Source organism: Anolis carolinensis, chromosome 3, assembly GCF_035594765.1.
Source record: "Anolis carolinensis isolate JA03-04 chromosome 3, rAnoCar3.1.pri, whole genome shotgun sequence".
Classification (NCBI taxonomy): domain Eukaryota; kingdom Metazoa; phylum Chordata; class Lepidosauria; order Squamata; family Dactyloidae; genus Anolis; species Anolis carolinensis.
Genome location: NC_085843.1, coordinates 253,488,575 through 253,508,213, shown reverse-complemented (window position 1 = coordinate 253,508,213; position 19,639 = coordinate 253,488,575). Strand labels below are relative to the sequence as shown.

Below are 19,639 nucleotides of genomic sequence, written 5' to 3'. Positions count from 1 at the left end.
AGTCGCTCCTGACATAAAAAAAAACTCAATCTGAAGCAGGGGTTTCCTATACTACTAAGTGTGAAAAATAAGAATGAGATGAAGACATTTAATAAATAATAAAAAAATACCTACATAGCTTACATGAAAAATTGAAGTGAACTATGTCTAAAATAGCTGTAATTATTTGGATCATTTTAGTAAATGCAATTCAGAATTTGATATGACTTGGAACCAACACCGTTAAATGGCAGCGACACAGATCCTTGGAGTAACAGAGATTCAAGATTGTAAATTATATTATGTTTTGATTTTATTTTACATCAGAAAGAGTTCTTGCAAGCATATATTACAAAAATAAAATAGCTACTATATTAGGTCATTCAAATCTTTAAACATATTGGTGAACACTTGGCCTCTGTTTTCATCTATTTGAATCATATTAATAGAAATGACCATGATTTTTTTCCAGAAAAAGCTTCTCTCTGTGTTCAGATGTTTCTGGCTTTTAAGTATTTTCAGTTCTGTAAGATTTCTGAACACAAGTTTTGAGAACAGACTGAGAAAACTAGCCATTGAATAAATTGCCTCCAAACACTTGACCTAGAAATATAACTTCAAACATTTGCTTTCCAATAGTGTTAGGTTTTTTAAAATCATTTAAGAGTGGTAAATATCACTCAATTCTTATCACATGTTTGATGGATTAAGCAAACTAATTTCAGAATAAAAAAAATAATAATCTCGAAGTGAGACATGAACAAAGTTTTGTACAAGAACCAGTACAACCATAGACATATATGTACACTTTTTCAACATTAAAAGCACTTGTAAAAATGGTTAAAAGATTGTATTGCTGACTGAATAAACATTCCTGTTGCATTTACATTAATTCTCTGAAAGACCAGTTACGAAGTGGCATGATTCATTTGTAATTTAATTTAAACTACAGCTTTCATCAATATGAAAAAATGCTATCAGAAAATCTGATTGGAGGACGAAATTAAAGAATCTTGAGACATTTATATTTCTGTTTAATATATGGAGTAGCATAATCAATAAAGATTATCCTATATCAATACCCTGAATTTCCTAAATAAAAATAATATTGTGTTCCTCATGAGCCCTTTTTACAAAGAATTTGTAAACGCCCACAAAGCAATGGCAAAACCCAAGGAAATATCAAACTGAAATGGGTGATTCCCACCCCTAACATTGTCGCCGGAAACCACCATGGGCTGTTAAATCTTCTTGCTGCTGTAAGCAAACACAGAATTTTTGCACAGTTTCCAGCAAAATACCAATACAGAAGAAAACTTTATTCAGCTTGCCTTTATGGGTTTGCTAACACATCTTTGGGACTTTGAAATTGTGGAAGGTTCAGCAGTGCATTTCCACCTTTTACATTCCTGAACAAGTAATATTTATAACAACACACAAACTCCAGATTTACTCTCAACTCCAACTACTCTGTGGGGATTATTGAGTTCATCAAACAATCCTGTTTCAATCACTTCTTCCTGCCAAGGTATGGGGACAGCACCTGTGGCAAATTTCTTGAAGAATTTCTTGTCTTTGTCGTCAAATTCAATTCCTCGCACTTCAGAGAAATCAGCAATGTCTGCAACATCTTTGGCATAGACAACGGATGGATCTGGCACAAAGGGCGGATCTATAAGGCCTGCCTCAAGCCGGTGGAAATTTATTGACTTGAAGAATGGATGTTTCCTGGGATCGTCATCGTTGCTCCTGAAATAAAGGAAGAGACAGTAAGACAAGAGAAGGCTAGTCCTGAATCACAAATTTAGCCTCAAATAGGCAGAGATTTCAGATAAATTTACTGGTGGGGCCAGAGAGAAGTGATCAAACATATGATAGCTTTATTTGTCTTTATTTTTTATTTTTATTTTTTTGCTTTTCTTTATGTTTTATGAATGATCAACATTAATGGTCAAAATACTTTTTACTTTATATACAAAGTTTAGCTCAGACCAAAACCCCCATCTGAAGCATGTTTATTTGCAAGTCAAGTCCCACTGGTTTCACTGAAATCATGTTCTGGAAATGTGAGCATCACCACAATATTTTCGCTAAAGTTAAAATTCTGAGTAGTTAAATCAAAATCCTGCTGCCCAAACTCAAAACGACAAAGTAATTATTATGAAAGAGAGTTTTACCTGAGTCTTCAACTTTTTTGTGTGTGTCAGGAGCAACTTTAGAAACTGCAAGTCACTTCTGGAGTGGGAGAATTAGCTGTCTGCAAGGACATTGCTCAAGGGACACCCAGATATTTGATATTTTATCATCCTGTGAGAGGCTTCTCTCATGTCACCGCATGAGAAGTTGGAGCTGACAGAAGGGAGCTCACCCCACTTCCCGGATTTGAACCACCGACCTTTCGGTTAGCAGACACATTGCCACCAGGGACTCCAGTCTTCAACTAATTCTTAGTGAACCAGATCAGAATACAATAAATCTTGGCATCTTCCTTTTTATAAACTAATTAGTTACTCTTTGAGTTCCAGCCCCTTCTTCCATTTTAGTTAACTACAATTATAGTTTAAAAGAGAAACATCAATTTTATAAAAACTAACAAAAACAGAAACTTTTAAAGTTAATGTTTCTGGAAGACTACAAAGCTAACCTGTGGTTCAAAACAGATTATTTTCCCATTGATCCTATCCTTGCTTCCACAGCCACAATCAAAAGGCAAAGCAGCACAAGGAAGATCTAGAATCATCTGATATTCCCCATTTAATGGACCTACAAACCTGAAGCCTTTAAATAACTAAAATATTATAGTTATACCACAGATAGAATGCATTATAGCTTTAATATAAGTATAGCATCCTTGCTGGATTTTAAGTACTAATTACTTGGCACTAGTAATTTCCAAGCTGAATAAAAATATATTTATCATAAAGACAGTAAATGAGCTAATGTCGAAGAAGCATTATATCATATGAAGTAAATAACGATTCTCGTAATTTCAGGTTAGATTTATAGGGGAGAGTCAGAATAATATGTGTCAGTAAAAATGTGGAAAGACGAAGCCTTGCATGTAAACAAGAATCATTCCATAAAACATCTTTTTGATATGACTCAGTTCACTAAGCTTTTCATTATGTTTTGATTTTATTTTACATCAGAAAGAATTCTTGTATTGAGCAAGCATATATTACAAATATAAAATGGCCATTATATTAGATCATTCGAATTTAATTACAAACAACCTGGGCTGGATCTACACTACTATATAATGTTGTTTGAATTGCATTACAGTGTCCCCTCACTTATCGCGGGGGTTAGGTTCCACCCACAATAAGTGAAAATCCCCAAAGTAGGGACGCTATATATTATACATTATTTTATTAGTTATACACTATTTTAAGTTTTTATCAACCAATCGTGTGTTGATAAATTGCCTCCTTCTCCTCCCGTTGCTGCTTGGGCTCCTTTTCTCTCTCTTCAGCTTCTCCTTCCTCCCTTCCTTAGGCTGTAAATTGTGGTTTGTTTTTTTTTGTGTTTCAGGAGCAACCTGAGTCGCTTCTGGTGTGAGAGAATTGGCCGTCTGCAAGGACGTTGCCCAGGAGACGCCTGGATGTTTTGATGTTTTTGAGAATGTGTAATTTTTTATGATTTATAATATATTTTTAGAATGTATTGAAAAACCACGAAACAGCGAATCCGCAAAAAGCGAACTGCAAAGTAGCGAGGTGACACTGTATATGGTAGTGTAGAACCATATAATGCAGTTTGAACTGCATTATATGGATCTCCACTGACCATATAATACAATTCAAACAACATTATATGGCAGTGTAGATTTGCTTACAGAGAAAATAAGTATTATATACACATCAAAACATGCAATTCTGTAACATTATACAACACAACTTTCTCTGAACACAATTCTGTTGAGGAAGGTTAAAGTAAGAAAGCTTGCAAATCTCTATCAAAGGTGGTGAGTGACTGCTGTCCAAATGATAAAAGCATCTAGATAAGCGGCAGGTGCAGGGTTATGAAATCCTGACATCATTTACTGCTTGCACCTCATAAACTTCTTGCACCATATAATCCTCATAAACCCTTTTAGACATGGACCTGCTGCTTCCTGCTGAGTTCAGTGCCAGCAGGCTGTGGGAGGGAGGAACATTTGAAATAAGCTCCATAGCCATCGCCTACGCTTCCTTGAGAAACTGACATTTTAGCACCATCTCCAGGCCTTTTTGAGCAGGCACAACTCTTACCGTAGGCCACTGCGTCCATTTTAGTAGCAAACAATAGAGAAGTGTAGCCATAGTTTAACCATAGTCATCCTGTGGGGTGGACACACACTTCACAGGATCATGGACAGAGCTCCACTTGGTGTGGAGTAATAAGACTGCTTGAGAACTGATAGGCACATAGATCAAGCTCACAATTAGATTCCATCTAGTCTTCCACAAGTATCCGCTCAATATTTGTTTTTGTAGTTGTACTAAAAGCATTACTGATACAAGTTCGGCAAAATGGCAGACATGCCACTTGGATCTTACCATTGGACAGATTAGCAATAATAAAGATACAGTTCCCTCACTTATTGCGAGGGTTAGGTTCCAGGACACCTGCAATAAGTGAAAATCCGCAAAGTAGGGATGCTATATATTTATACATTATTTTAGTAGTTATACACTATTTTTATCAACCAATTGTGTGTTGATAAATTGCCTCCTTCTCCTCCCGTTGCTGCTTGGGATCCTTTTCTCTCCCTAAGCTTCTCCTTCCTCCCTTCCTTAGGCTATAAACTGTAATTTTTTAATGATTTATAGTATTATTTTAGAGTCTATTGAAAAACCGCGAAACAGCAAATTCGCAAAAAGCAAACCGCGAAGTACTGAGGGAACACTGTACCTTCATTTAGTAAACCTGATACACCTTAGGGTTCTAATGCATTTCTATGCTACTTTTTAATGGTCAATATAATATTTCCTTCTGTTAACATTTTATACTCATGCGGCTATAGGAAGATTATTGATTCCAGGGGTGGAAAACCTGTGGTCCCCCATCTGTTCCAGAAAATATAACAATTCCAGTAATTATGAATGTGTAACCCACCTCAAACAAAGGAGCTATGAATCCCTCATTCCTGACCTGCTATGACTATCTTTAAAACTGAGATTCTTTTGAAAATGTTAAATTTCATCAAGCAGAATCAGCCACACATGGGCCCATTAATGTCATAACCTTTTCAGCCTACTTTAAGTGGGACCAAAGCAGGTCTCAGAACTCATGGTGCATGAACCGTGTGTATCCTGCTGACATTTTTGCAGTCATTGGAGCCCCTGCTGCTAAATGTCAACAACATGGAGGTGAAAAAAATCCTACATTTCCCCTCTGAAACAAGAGTAAACAGACCCCGTGTTTTAGAGGAAAACAATGCCACTGGAAGCTTCTGAGAAGGGTGATTTCACTCTTCCTTCACACCTTGTTTCAGGAAATACTCTTCCCAGTTAAAGTATTCTGCCCTCCACTTCCAGTTTCTCCATGCCAACCAATTCCAGGTGTGTACAGTTGTTCAACAACAGGTCCTTCAAAAGGATCTGGCAGTTGAAATTGCTACCAGATTTGTCTATATGTAGACAAAAACATGATTTTCTCTGGATAATAATAATAACTGTTTTCTTATACCCTGACACCATCTCCCTGAAGAGACTCGGGGTGACTTACATATGGGACAAAATGTCCACAAGACATAAAAACAAAAATGATCAATTGAAACAAAAAAAAACCCCAACCATTAAAATAAGAACATCATAAAATACAACAGACCAGATAAAAACACAATTAAAACATAAAGTATAAAACAGCAACGTTGAAGCTCCATCAGACAATGTTCTCCAAAAACCAATGGCCAAAATTAACTAAAGCGGGTGTGACCAGGCTGTAAAAGACCGGCCTGGGATAGTGCAAACAGCATACCATAGCGCCGGGGAATTGGATGAAGCGCAGAGAACAGGGTACTATCTGGCAACCAAGGAACTGGGCATTTATAAACTAGGGACTAATCATTCTCTAATGCTTGTTGGAAAATCCATGTTATCCACCCTGCCCTGGAAACAATTACAGGTGTAATTCACTACTTTTTAAAGCAATAGTGGCAGGTGTTTGTTGCTTGTTAATGGCTATTTGCTTTTACTCGGTCTACATGAGAGGAGCTGAAGAGGAGGAATAGTTGTGCAGAGGCTGCCTCATGCTGCAACCCATAATATGGATAAGCTAGAGAAAACCACTAATGAGGGATGAGAAGATATGTGACAATCTGAGCTGCATGATATACTCAGGTTAGTGGAAATTAAACAAATACTTTAAAAAAAGATAGCTCGCCAGCCTTTTCTTTCTTCAGAGACAAACATTCCAGCTCTATGGGAAGAAAGGTGGGATTGCTGGTGCCAAGTCAAGTGAGTATATGTGTTAAATTTTCTTTTTTCAATGGAACAATAGTAACTTTAATAGTGTTTGTTAGTAACAGTATCACATCATGTTACTTTTCTGTCCTGATGTTTTGAGTAATCTATATAATAAAGAGGAGCCTTCGGTGGCACAGCAGGTTAAACCTCTGAGCTGCTTAACGTGCTGACTGAAAGGTCAGTTCAGAGAGCAGGGTGAGCTCCCCCTGTTAGCCCCAGCTTCTGCCAACCTAGCAGTTCAAAAACATGCAAATGTGAGTAGATCAATAGGTACCATTGCATGCAGTCAAACAATGCCAGCTCTTCAGCTTAGAAATGGAGATGAGCGCCGACCCCCAGAGTCGAACACAACTAGACTTAATGTCAGGGGAAAACCTTTATCTTTACTTTATATAATAAAAGGCACGTCATAGAATTATAGAATTAGAAGAGACCACAAGGGCCATCCAGTCCAACCTCCTAGTTGATTTTAAAAAGCAATATTCCAAGCTCTAATTTATCGGCAGTCTCATAAACCATATCCCACTCAATGTGCAATTCTTCTGTCTAGCAGCAGACAGATCTCTGACCAAGCATCATTCTTGCATTTGCACTCTCTGTGAGACCGAGTATTCAGAATGATGCACATGTGGCTAAAGACGATGCAAATCTTCACAACAATGCTCTGAGGTAATAGAATAGCTTGCCAATTACGACTTAGTGAGCTAGCTTCTTGGCTGAGTCCATATCCGAATGCATATCTCCCTACTCTAATGCCATCAAATCCCCATTTACACTGAAAAGCAGTAAAATTATAACAACAACAAATTAAACAACTCACAATTTGTTGTTTTTTAGTGATGATTAGAGATCTATATTTGTCCTCATGTTTCTCTAAAGTGTCCTTTATGATGATGTAATAAAAAGAAAACACCACACATATTTCCTTACTTTTTTCCTGAGCAACCACACTGAACTAAATTTCTCTTAGGGAACACCACCTTCTACATTTGTGTCTACACGTTTTTAGTAGAATTAATGCTGCCATCTACTAGAGGTGAGATGCTTAAAGTAATTGCCTCAGTTGGTATGTTTTCTTCTAACAATTTGTTGGGCCTAATTTTTGCTGCTTTGCTTCAAGTGGTAAATGTTTAATGTACAGGATTTCATCTGTGCTTTCAAGTCATTATTTGATAAAGTGTTTCTGGTTGTTCTATACTTTAATGTGTTTATTTTGCTGGGTTTACAGTTTGTTGTTGTGTTATGCTGTGCATACATGTATCACATCCATGGGGAAACTGACCAGCTGAAGTGGTTTTCTTTTATTTTTTTCTTTACTGGGGTATTTCTCTTTGCCTGGCAAGAAGTCAAAAGACGTTTACAGAAATCCCACGTGGGTTGGGCCCAAGAGATGAAATAGTTAATCTGTTGTGACCCTGACTCTTTTGATGTGCCTGATTCCTGATCACTAACAGAACATTTTTTAAGGGTCAGGTGTGCAAATTAAAGCTGCCTGTGAGGCTTTAACTTATGTAACAGGTACTTAAACAGATAACTCAAGGTCTCAATGACCTCAGCAAAATCTTTTAGGTAATCTTTACATAAGGATGAGCTGTTCTTGTACAATATCACCCGCGTAATAGGCACAGACAGCCTTTCCGCTGTCTTCGGTACACAATAGTTGGCATTCCTCCTGCTCTTAATATTTCTAACATACACATTGTGCATGGAATAAAAGAAGAAAACCAACAAACATGTAATTTATGAATTCTGGTATTAGTTCTCTCTAATGCTTACACATTCCATCTATAAAAGGTAAAGGTTTTCCCCTGACATTAAGTCTAGTCGTGTCCAACTCTGGGGGTTGGTGCTTATCTCTGCAGACACCTCCAAGGTCATGTGGCCGACATCACTTCATGGAGCGCCGTTGCCTTCCCACCGGAACGGTACCTATTGATCTACTCACATTTGCATGTTTTCAAACTGCTAGTTTGATAGAAGCTGGAGCTAACAGTGGGAGCTCATCCCACTCCCTGGATTTGAACTGCCAACCTTTCAGCCAGCAAGTTCAGCAGCTCAGTGGTTTAATCCACTGCGCCACCAGGGGCTCCATTCCATCCCATCTATAGGTTAAGGTTCGCAAAGACTAGGGTTTTATGTTTTGAACATATATCTTTTCTTAGTGCCTATGTTCAAGCTCTTCCTTGTCTCTGCAGCTCTATCCATTGCCTTTGAGAAAATAGGATAGCAAATTTATTGCTCCATTGCTGAGGGAGTGTGGAGGCAGAGAAGAGAATCCTCATTACAGTCACTTAGAAGTATAATCACTTCAAAAATGCTAAAGCAGCATGTCTGAGAAAATCAACAGCAGCAGGAAAAACATCTGCATAAATAATTGTTACAAGGCAATTCTGATGCCTCAGAGGTTAATAAAACATTCAGCAAGCTGGAGCAGGATGGTACGCGATCAGGAAGAGAAATGCATGCAACTGTTTATCTGCCCTTTAGTCTGTTGACTAATTGAAACAATTTTCCACATGTGAAATTTAGGGTGTGGTTAAAGGATAGATTATATGAAAAAGCAGAAAAATATAAGGATACAAAACTTAAAAGAACAAAGGTACCTAGTTCTTTCTGCTTTGGCCATGGAGACTTCTTCAGCTCCCTCACTCTAGTCCAGTGTTTCCCAACCTTTTTTGACCAGGAACCACTCTCCAACATTAGTACCAAAAGGGTTACAAATCAGTTTTTGGTCAACTTTAGATTCGGTTTGGTTATCTGGGATGCTGATTCAGAAAATTGCATTGGATAGACCGCATCAGCTCTAGTTTCTGATACAGAACATGTGCCATCCAGTAGACACTATTTGCTCACCCACAGAAAAACGTATTTAATAATCTAGAGAGCTGATGTGGTATATCCAATGCAATTTTCTGACTCAACACTCCATATAACGCCAGGAACAGGCCTAAAAACAAAGACACCAAGGCACCCCCGCTTCCAGGTGCCACATGGAACAGCTCCACTCAGGGGGAGGAAGGAGGAGAAGCAGCAGTCAGGAGGCTTGCGTCTTTTGTGGGTAGTCAACCTCTCCCCTCCTAACATCCCTGTTGTCTCGGCACTATAAGAGGGTTTTGGGAGACCAGTCGCTCTCGTTGCAATGATGTAGTAACGGTGAGGCTGCGAACCATATTTTAGTTGTTGGGCACTACTGGTGGTCCATAGACCACAGGTTGGGAACCACTACTCTATTTAGACAAATGTTGAAGACCATCCTCTTGGGCATCTTCGACGCTGCCATATAAAATCTAGATTATCTGTTTTGAACTGGATAATAAGGCAATATGGACTCTTATGTTCAAAGCAGATAATGTGGATTATGTACTTTAATAATCTGGATTATATGCCAGTGTAGAAGGGGACTTGCTTTTTTATTCTAACTCCTGTCTTTGTAATTTTGTCTTTAAACATTTAGTCATTTACATATGGCTCTTCCTGACACAATTTCCTGGAGTTTGCTTTTTATTATTTTATTTTATGTTTTCTATTTTCTGTTTTAATCTTTGTTGGGGTCTTTTGCCCAACAAAGCATGAAATTGACCTTTACTTTACCTTACTTATATATATTTTGACATTAAAACTAAATTTGGTTTGTTTTCTAAAGTTTGGAAACTATTATCCCACTAGTCACAGAGAATTTCACAGCAATATTGGTTATCATAATCATGTCCACAATTCAATGGAGTTAAATGTGCATCTGAATGGTAACATTAATACTTACACAGGATTCCCAAAAGCAATTAATAACATCAACCCCCCCCTCTCTCCCTCCCTTTTCATCTCTCTCTATATGGAGCCCCTGGTGACACAGTGGGTTAAACTGCTGAGCTTCTGAACTTGCTGACCGAAAGGTCGGCGGTTCGAATCTGAGGAGCTGAGTGAGCGCCCGCTGTCAGCTCCAGCTTCTGCCAACCTAACAGTTTGAAAAGATGTAAATGTGAGTAGATCAATAGGTACTGCTGCAGCGGGAAGGTAACAGTCCTCCATGCAGTCATGCCGGCCACATGACCTTGGAGGTGTCTATGGACAATGCCAGCTCTTCGGCTTAGAAATGGAGATGAGCATCAACCCCCAGAGTCAGGCACGACTAGACTTAATGTCAGGGGAAAACCTTTACCTATACAGATAAACAGAGTATTTCTGTGTAAATGTACTTGGCCATAAGCCCTAAGCACTTACAAGCAAGTGTCGTTAGGACTGAAGATGTTCAGCACAAATTATTTAATGTGTAGATCTCACTCAGTTCAAGAGAGTTCATGTCCTCTTAACTTTGCTTAGGACTTCAGCTATCACACTTGACTACTCTGTAGTAAACATGGATAGTGTCTAAAGGAGAGACACTGGTTATATTTACCTGATAACATATTTGAGGTATTAGTACAGGTAGCCCTCCATAGCTGCAAAGGATTGGTCTCACACACACCCAAGGATACCAAAATCTGTGGATGCTCACATCCTACATATAAAATGTATATAAAATGATGGATAAACGAGGCATGATCCAGACTGCATGTCAGTGCAATACACTCCTGCCAATCACTCTGACAGTTGAGGGCACTGTGAAACCGACGGAGAAGTGGCAAGGACCACACCATTGTGCTTCTGACTCTCTCTCACTGGCACATTGCCTTCAATCTCTAGTGTTGAAGAGCAAGTGCAGACAGGGCTAGCTGTGCTTTATATTTGTATATATGCAATCTTTTATTGCAAGAAGTCAGAAATGACAAAACATGAAAGTCTGTTGTTTCTTTAATTGATATAATTGCAGCAAGAAAAACTGCTTGTCTCATTTGTGCCTCAAGCAGAATGCACAACCTTCATGAAGTACCAGAATTTGTTATATTTTCAGTCCTAGAATTTGTTGACTTTACTCATATTGTGAAAGGGATGTGGGTGGGAGGGAGGGGAATTCATCTTTTGGACATACTGTTATGCTCCCACTGAAACAGGACAGGATGTCATTGTATGAGGTTGCATATCTTGACCATCCTTCTTAACTATAATGCTATTGTGATCCTCCCACTAGACCTTATGAAATCAAGGTTACGAACCCTTATTCCAAGAACTTCAGAAAAATCAAATCACTAGCACTTCAATACAATTGGCTTTCCACATTTTGAAGTGTCTGTCACTTTTGCAAATTTGATTATTCATGGATTTGATGTATATGTTCTCTCTGGGGATCTTGAGGTCTCCAGTTTAGCTATATTGGAAGATGACTAGATCATTCATGTTGGGCGATCTAGTGATTCCTAGAGAGAACATTTCTTTACATTTGAAGAGAGAACATTTGAAGCCCCCCTTCTGTGATTCTCTGGTCAAATTCTGATGTTGATCATAGAGTTGTACTGGAAGGCCCAGAAATTCCAAGACAAAACAGCATTTTAAAATTTGTGTTTTTCCTATTTCCATGAGGGTCCTGCATCTTTAACCCTTGCAGAAGTTGAGGGCCTACTATATTTGATGTAACTATTCCCTGCACACAATGTATATGACCTTTTGCAGGATATGATAGCTTGCTTCTCTATAAAACTTCCTAATACTGCATATTTCTGATGTGCATTTATCATGAAATGAATGCGATTAATTTTAGCTTCTTCACAAATATTAGCAGATCAATACTGAATGAAATATGATGATCACATACATAAAATTATTCACAACAAAGTTTCATATCCAATGATACTTGGATTTGAATAGATGTAATTATACCTTCTCTCTTTCTGGAAACTTCCCACCCGAAACTACATTTCAGCATGTGGTTTAGCTTATCCAATTATCTTCTTGCAATAATGAAGACGCTCAACATGAATGAAATGGAATAGAGAGCCAAGAAAGACCACAACTTTGACCAAGGACGAATCTTTACCCAGATATCAGTCAGCCTGATATGGCCAACGAAAACCTGAGTGGAGCAAGAATTACAGATGTAGGTTTCCACAAAGGCAAAAGCCACTGTGGTTCTCCTGACGCATGGAAATGAGGGAGGATAAACTCCAGATTTCCTCTGTCATCAGTGTACCTTGAGAGAATCCCCAAGACAAGTATAATGGGCACAACGGCTCAATTTCCCTTCAAATTAGAAGTGTCTCCTGTGGCAAACTTATAAAGTTATGACTAATCAAGTTACTAGTCTGATGAGACTTAACCCAAAGATTGCAGTAAGCCTCCCTGCAGAAAATATGAAGAGCATTCATAAAAACAAATTTCCAAAGCTAGCTGACGATCAGCATCCTGGAAAACTTGTTATGATGTTCCACAACAGAGAGGAGTGACTTCTCCATCTGACTTTACTTGCTTTACTAACTTTCTGAACTTATTCTGGAACCTACAAAAGATGGAGGTAGCTAAGGAAGATAGTGCAAACCTGTACACTGCCCACTGTAGTGAACTACAGCAGGATTCCTTGGTACAGTGTTCCCTCGCTACTTTGCAGTTCGCTTTCCGCGCTCGTTGTTTTGTGGTTTGTTTTTTTTTTTGTAGTCCAAGGCACTCTCAGAATGCCTTGGACCTTAACGCTATCCAATCAAAAGTGGTATCTATCTATCAAACTAACCGATTAAACAACATAAAGCAACTCACAGAGGACTAGGCCACGGAGGCGTCTGCCTTTCGCACATGCGCTCTCACCCCGTCCCCTCTTCCAGAAAAGCTTCACCGGCTCCCCGGGAATCCTGGGAGTTGCAGGTTTACAACCTTCTCTACCAATTTGCTGCCTGCCTCACCAAACTAAAACAATTACAGTGAAAAACGGGCTTGCGAAGGAGAGAAAGGCCACCTAACTACTAAAATAAGGTATAAATATTAAAATAAATATATGTCCCCTTCACGGATTTTCACTTATTGTGGGTGGTCCTGGAATGTAACCCCCGCGATAAGTGAGGGAACACTATAAATTCATGGAATTAGTTGCCCAGATCTTCCCTTATCTACAACTCATTTTAATGGTATCTCACAGGGAAGCCCGAGTTAAAGTGTTATTTCTGTACTAATAGGACACTACTTATGAAATTCCTAAGGCTGTACTTTCTAAAATAATGCCTTAACAAGAGTTTCCCACATTTTCAGAATGGGACATTAATCCCTAGTTTCCAGGTTTAATAGAATAAAAGATATTGAGCTCAATATTGAGAGAGCCAACATGGTGTAGTGATTTGAACATTGGACTATTCACTCAGTCATGGAAACCCATAGGGTGACATTAGGAAGGTCACTTTCTCTCAGCTTCAGAGAAAAGCAAAAGCATCCCCATGATAAGGTTTGCCTCAAGTATGCTGGTAGAGCCATAGAATGAATGGGATTTATATTGTTGACTTACCATTTAATAAGTCATTTAATTGATCTAATCTCATTGAACTAGCAATTGAATTTAGGCCAAAATGATTTTTAAAAGACAGCAAATAAAACCCTAAAACAATGCCAAACAATATACATTTTAATTGAACATATGAATATCTACACCAGTGGTTCTCAACCTGTGAGTCCCCAGGTGTTTTGGCCTAGAACTCCCAGAAATCCCAGCCAGTTTACCAGCTGTTAGGATTTCTGGGAGTTGAAGGCCAAAACATCTGGAGACCCACAGGTTAAGAACTACTGATTTACACTATAGAATTAACACAGTTTGACACCACCTGGCAGAGAAGGCTAAAGACATTGTAACATTCTAACTCCTGTGGTTCTATAGCATTGAGCTATATGGTGTCAAACTGCATTACTGTAATTCTAGCAGCTTTCAACACCATTGACCATTGTATCCTTCTAGATCGTCTCAATGGGATGGGATTGGGAGACACTGTATTACAGTGGCTCCGGTCCTTCCTGGAGGGCCATGCCCAGAAGGTGGTGCTGGGGGACTCCTGTTTGAACCCTTGGCCATTGTCCTGTAGGGTTCTTCAGGGTTCCATTTTGTTCTCCATGTTGTTTAACATATACACGAAACTGCCGGGAGAGGTCATCCGGAGTTTTGGAGTATGGTGCCACCTATATGTGGATGACACCCAACTCTACTACTGATTTCCACCTAATACCAAGGAAGCTGTCCTGACTCTAAACCAGTGCCTGTCATCAGTAATGGAGTAGATGAGGGCAAACAAATTGAAACCTAATCCATACAAGACATAGGTACTTCTGGTCAGTTGGAAGGAAGACCAAGGAATAGGGATGCAGCTTCTGCTGGATGGGGTTCGTGGTTTGGGAATCCTTCTGGACTCAGCGCTGAACCCAGAGGCCCAGGTATCTGCAGTGGCCAGAAGGGCCTTTGCACAATTAAAATGTGTGCACCAACTGCACCTGTTCCTTGAGAAACCAGATCTGGCCATGGTGGTCCATGCCTCAATTACATCCTGTCTGAATTACTGTAACACACTCTACGTGGGGCTGCCTCTGAAGAGTACTCAGAAACTTCAACTGGTCCAAAGAGCTGCAGCCAGGTTGCTAACTGGGGCTGGCTGCAAGGAATGGACAACCCCACTGTTGCAACAGCTTCACTGGCTGCCAGTCTGTTTCTGGGAACAATTAAAAGTGCTGATTTAAAGCCCTAGACAGTTCAAGTCCAGGCTATTTGGCTGACCTCATCCCCTTGTAGAAACCTGCCTGGGCCCTGAGATCTTCAGGAGAGGCCCTTCTCTCAGTCCCACCTCCATCTTTGGTGAGAACGAGAGAGAGGGCCTTCTCAGTAGCTGCCCCTTGACTCTGGAACTCCCTGCCCAGGGAAGCCAGAATGGTCCCCTCCCTGTTGTCTTTTTGGTGGCAGGCTAAAATCTTTTTATTCAGACAGGCTTTTAAAGATGAAGGTATTTAAGATCTAATCAGGGGGTGCTGTGGTTGTTACCTTTGAATATGATGGAGTTTAGCTGTGATTTTTTTTAGTGCTGATTGTGTTTAATTCTGTTTTAATGTTTGTATATTTGTATATTTTAAATTATATACTAATGCTTTTATGTCAAGCCGCTTTGAGTCCCCTTTGGGGAGATAAAGCAGGGTATAAATAAATATATATAAATAAATAATGGTGCTCCATGCAGTCATGCCGGCCACATGACCTGGAGATGTCTATGGACAATGCCGGCTCTTCGGCTTAGAAATGGAGATGAGCACCAATCCCCAGAGTCGGTCACGACTGGACTTAACGTCAGGGGAAACCGTTACCCTTTACCTTAAATAAATATAATAGTAACAATAATCATTCTACAGTATAGATGTACTCTTAGTTAATGATGGTTAATGTAAATTTGGTGCTATATGCATCTTTCAGAAGCCCCGGTAGCATAGTATGTTAAACTGCTAAGCTGCTGAACTTGCTGACCAAAAGGTTGGCAGTTCAAATCTGGGGAGTGCGGTGAGCTCCCACTGTTAGCCTCAGCTTCTGCCAACCTAGCAGTTCGAAAACATGCAAATGTGAGTAGATCAATAGGTACCGCTCTGTCGGGAAGATAACAGCGCTCCATGCAGTCATGCCAGCCACATGACCTTGGAGGTGTCTACGGACAACGCCGGCTCTTCGGCTTAGAAATGGAGATGTGGCTCACCCCCCCAGAGTCAGACACGACTAGATTTAATGTCAAGGGGACACCTTTACCTTAACCTTGTATGCATCTATCACAATCTAGTGCACTGTCACCAAAAAACAAACTGTTTTGTGATTACAAACACATAAGAAAATACACTTTCCATAGAGTCTCAATATCAGTTTATAAAACATTATTGAACATATTGGTATGAAGAAAAGCTGTTCTTTATATATTTGGGTTCCAAACCATTTAGGGCTTTTAAGATTAAAAAAAACACCAAATATCTTGAATTGGATCTGGAGAGGAATATTAAATCTTTTAAAGTCAACATTTTGGTAGGAAAAATCTGAATGGACAGAAGTATTCAAGGCATTTTCAAAGGCAATAGTCACCAATTGGGCAACCTCATGCACAAACATAAATAGGCTGTCTTGTGTAAACAATCATGGAGACACCTACAGATTTTATAAAATGTTTAGACTTATTTTTTTAATAAAAAGAAAAGCATTATTTATACAGTTATATTTCAATCAAGGTAAGGCAAACAATACCTGCTTCCCAAACGATTTTCTGGTTTCTTCGCCAAGAACAAATTACAGATATTTTTTGTTGGTTCATCAAAATCTTTGTGCTCATACTTAGGGTCATCTTCTAATGTTCTTTTTTTTACTTCATCTTTATTGACCTTCTCTTTGAAATCCTTGAACGGAGTTCGGCCGGCAATCATCTCATAAATGCTGCACCCCATAGCAAACCAATCAACAGGGTAGGTGTAAGCTTCTTCATTTAGGATTTCAGGAGCCATGTATCCATTTGTTCCAGCCTATGACAATCAAACATATAGCTTTAATGAACAGTAATTCACGTAGAGTAATGTTCTTGAGTGAGACAGAGAGCAAATGATTTCTTGGATAAAACACAAATGATTGCATTTAGATATCATTCATAAAAACAAAAATATCTCAATTCAGATGCTATATGATATTGTTTTTCATCGTGTCAGAAGAGACTTGAGAACATACTTCAAGTTGCTTCTAGTGAGAGAGAATTGGCAGTCTACAGAGATGTTGTCCAGGGGACGCCCTGATGTGTTAGCTGGGAGACTTTTCTCATGTTCCGCAAGCTAGAGCTGACAGGCGGGAGCTCACCCCGTCTCACGGATTCGAAGTGGTAACCTTCAGGTCAGCAGTTCAGCTAGCACAAGGATTTAACCCATTGCACCACTGCAGCTCACAACAATATTGGTGATTAATATGATTCTATATTGTTGCTAATCTAAATCAAATTTCTTTTAAAAACAGACTTTTAAATAGAGCTTTTCTCCTTTTGCAAATCTGTTTATTAATTTAATGGTTAGAAAAACTTCAAAAAGTCTTATAATTACAGAAGTCTGTCAATTGAATATGGATTTACAGCATGTTTCACAAATCCCCCATGAAGCTCAGTGGGTGGTTTTATAAATCATAGTGGGACTAATCAGCTTCCAAATCCAGACGCTAGTCTCAAATAGAGCAGAACCACTAAATCAATAGAATTTGCATAAATGGTGACTTACCATTGAGTAATGCAATGAGTTTGCTGTGGTTGGGACTAGCGGTTGACAGTGTTCAAATGTTGTTTTTTTCAGTGTTGTTTAATAAATCTCATAATGGCATAACTATAAGCCACACTTTCCCCTATTAATAGATTTCATAAAGTTGCTGTGTTACGTGAAATTATTCATTTGTTTATATATTAATTTCTGTGCCACTTTTGGCCCCAAAAGATTCCTCCCTGATGACATCCAACTGGAAAATTCAATACATTTTCCAAATATCCTCATAGCATAGAAAATTAAGAAGAGAAACTTTTTTAAAAGGATAAATTTAACATACCCATATTTTATCAATTTTAAGATGCCATTGATGGTAAGATGCACTCTAATTCCCAGATTGATTATAGATAAATACATAAATTTTATTTATACCCTGCTACCGTCTTCCATAGGGACTTGGGCAGCTTACAAAATAACAGACAGTGGTGCCATACAACTATAGAGTAAGTACAACAACATATAAAATGAATAAGACATAAGATAAAACCAAACACATAAAATGAATAAAAGCAGCCTCTATTTAATCGAGTCAATAAAATATGGCAATAGTCATGATTGAAAGATCCATACAATGATTTAGCATCTCAATTGTATTTCTATTAGAAACTGATATAAAGGGCAAAAATATTGGCAATAAGTCTAGCAACCAAACATTTTCAAAAGCCTGGTGAAAAAACAAACTTTTTAGCTCGTTTTGAAAGTGCTGTAATGTGGGGACTTGCCGAAGTAGGCCAGGCTGTGGCGCAGGCTGGTTAGCAGCCAGCTGCAACAAATCACTCTGACCAAGAGGTCATAAGTTCGAGGCCATCCCGTGCCTGCGTCTGTCTCTGTTCTATGTTATGGCATTGAATGTTTGCCTTATATGTGTGCAATGTGATCCGCCCTGAGTCCCCTTTGGGGTGAGAAGGGCAGAATATAAATATTGTAAATAAATACATACATACATACATAAATAAGTTCCCTGGGGAAGGCGTTCCAAGGCCCTCTCCCTTGTCCCTACCCAGGCAGATCTTAGAATCCGTGCTGGCTCATAGAGCGAGATACAGTCATGAAGATAGGCAGGAACCAAACCATATAGGGCTTTGTAGGTTATAACCTGCACTTTGAATTGAGAACAGAAACTTACTGGCAGCCAGTGGAGCTGCTTCAATAGGGGCATGGTATGCTCCCTATAGCTAGCCCCAGTTAGTAATCTGGCTGCCAATCTTTGTACCAATCGCAGTTTCCGAGCCATTTTCAAAGGCAGCCCCATGTAGAGTTCATTGCAGTAATCCATTCTAGATGTAACTAAGGCATGGACCATTGTGGCCAAGATAGACTTTTCAAAGTACGGTTGCAGCTGGCGCACAAGCTTTAATTGTGCGAAGGCTCTCCTGCCTTCAACAACACCTGAACTTCAAGCATCCCCAGTCTGTGAGGAGTGTAACCCCATTGAGCATAGGTTGCCACCCTATACCCCAACTCCAAAACTCCAGATGACCTCTAAATATTTTGTTAGAATATCTTTTACATTTTCTAAAGACAGATCTGGCTAGATATGCTGCTGGGTACATTCCTTGTCTAGCCAACCTGTATGAGACTCTTGGTGCCTGGATCTTGCTCTACGTTGGCTTTGCATCCCACTCTCTTATCTGCCACCACTCCTATTCCTTTGATTCTAGGTGCACCCATGATTGGAAGAAACACCCCATTTTTAAGGTGTTTATATGGGAAAATATACGGTTTTTCAAACTTAGTAAGCCAAGCAACTGTACAAAGTTTTAAAAAAATCTACTTATCAAGAAGGATCTTCCCAATTTCATCCTCAAATTTACAGAGACACAACTTCATATGTCACTAACTCATTCTTGTGCCAAGCCAAGAGTGTATCATAGCAACAAACCAGTGCCAGGATACTATAGCTCAATCACAGACGCAGCCTGAGATTTAGCGATGCACATGTGGTGATGTCCACCTTTTTAGCTGGCTTGAAAACAGGATTAGACAAAATCTATTACCACAAGGATCAGAGCATGCCTTTTATTGCCTTCACATCCTACTTTTGGAATTCCCATTGTGTGAAATAAGAG

The 19,639-nt window shown here is 39.1% G+C and overlaps 1 protein-coding gene across 2 annotated transcripts in view; it reads right to left on the bottom strand.

The window, feature by feature from the left end:
- Positions 1–274: 274 nt before the first annotated feature.
- The window catches only part of grk7 (G protein-coupled receptor kinase 7), a 45,633-nt gene continuing 26,268 nt past the window's right edge, over positions 275–19,639 (bottom strand). Inside the window, exons 3-4 of one of the 2 annotated variants that reach the window (XM_003218251.4) lie at positions 16,528–16,799; positions 275–1,728 (exon numbers count right to left, since the gene is read on the bottom strand). In XM_003218251.4, the coding sequence (XP_003218299.1) occupies positions 1,404–1,728; positions 16,528–16,799 (597 nt within the window). In that variant the 3' untranslated portion in view covers positions 275–1,403. Of the gene's footprint in view, positions 1,729–5,940; positions 6,045–16,527; positions 16,800–19,639 lie in introns of those variants that run through there. The other variant, XR_505874.3, reaches the window with a different exon arrangement.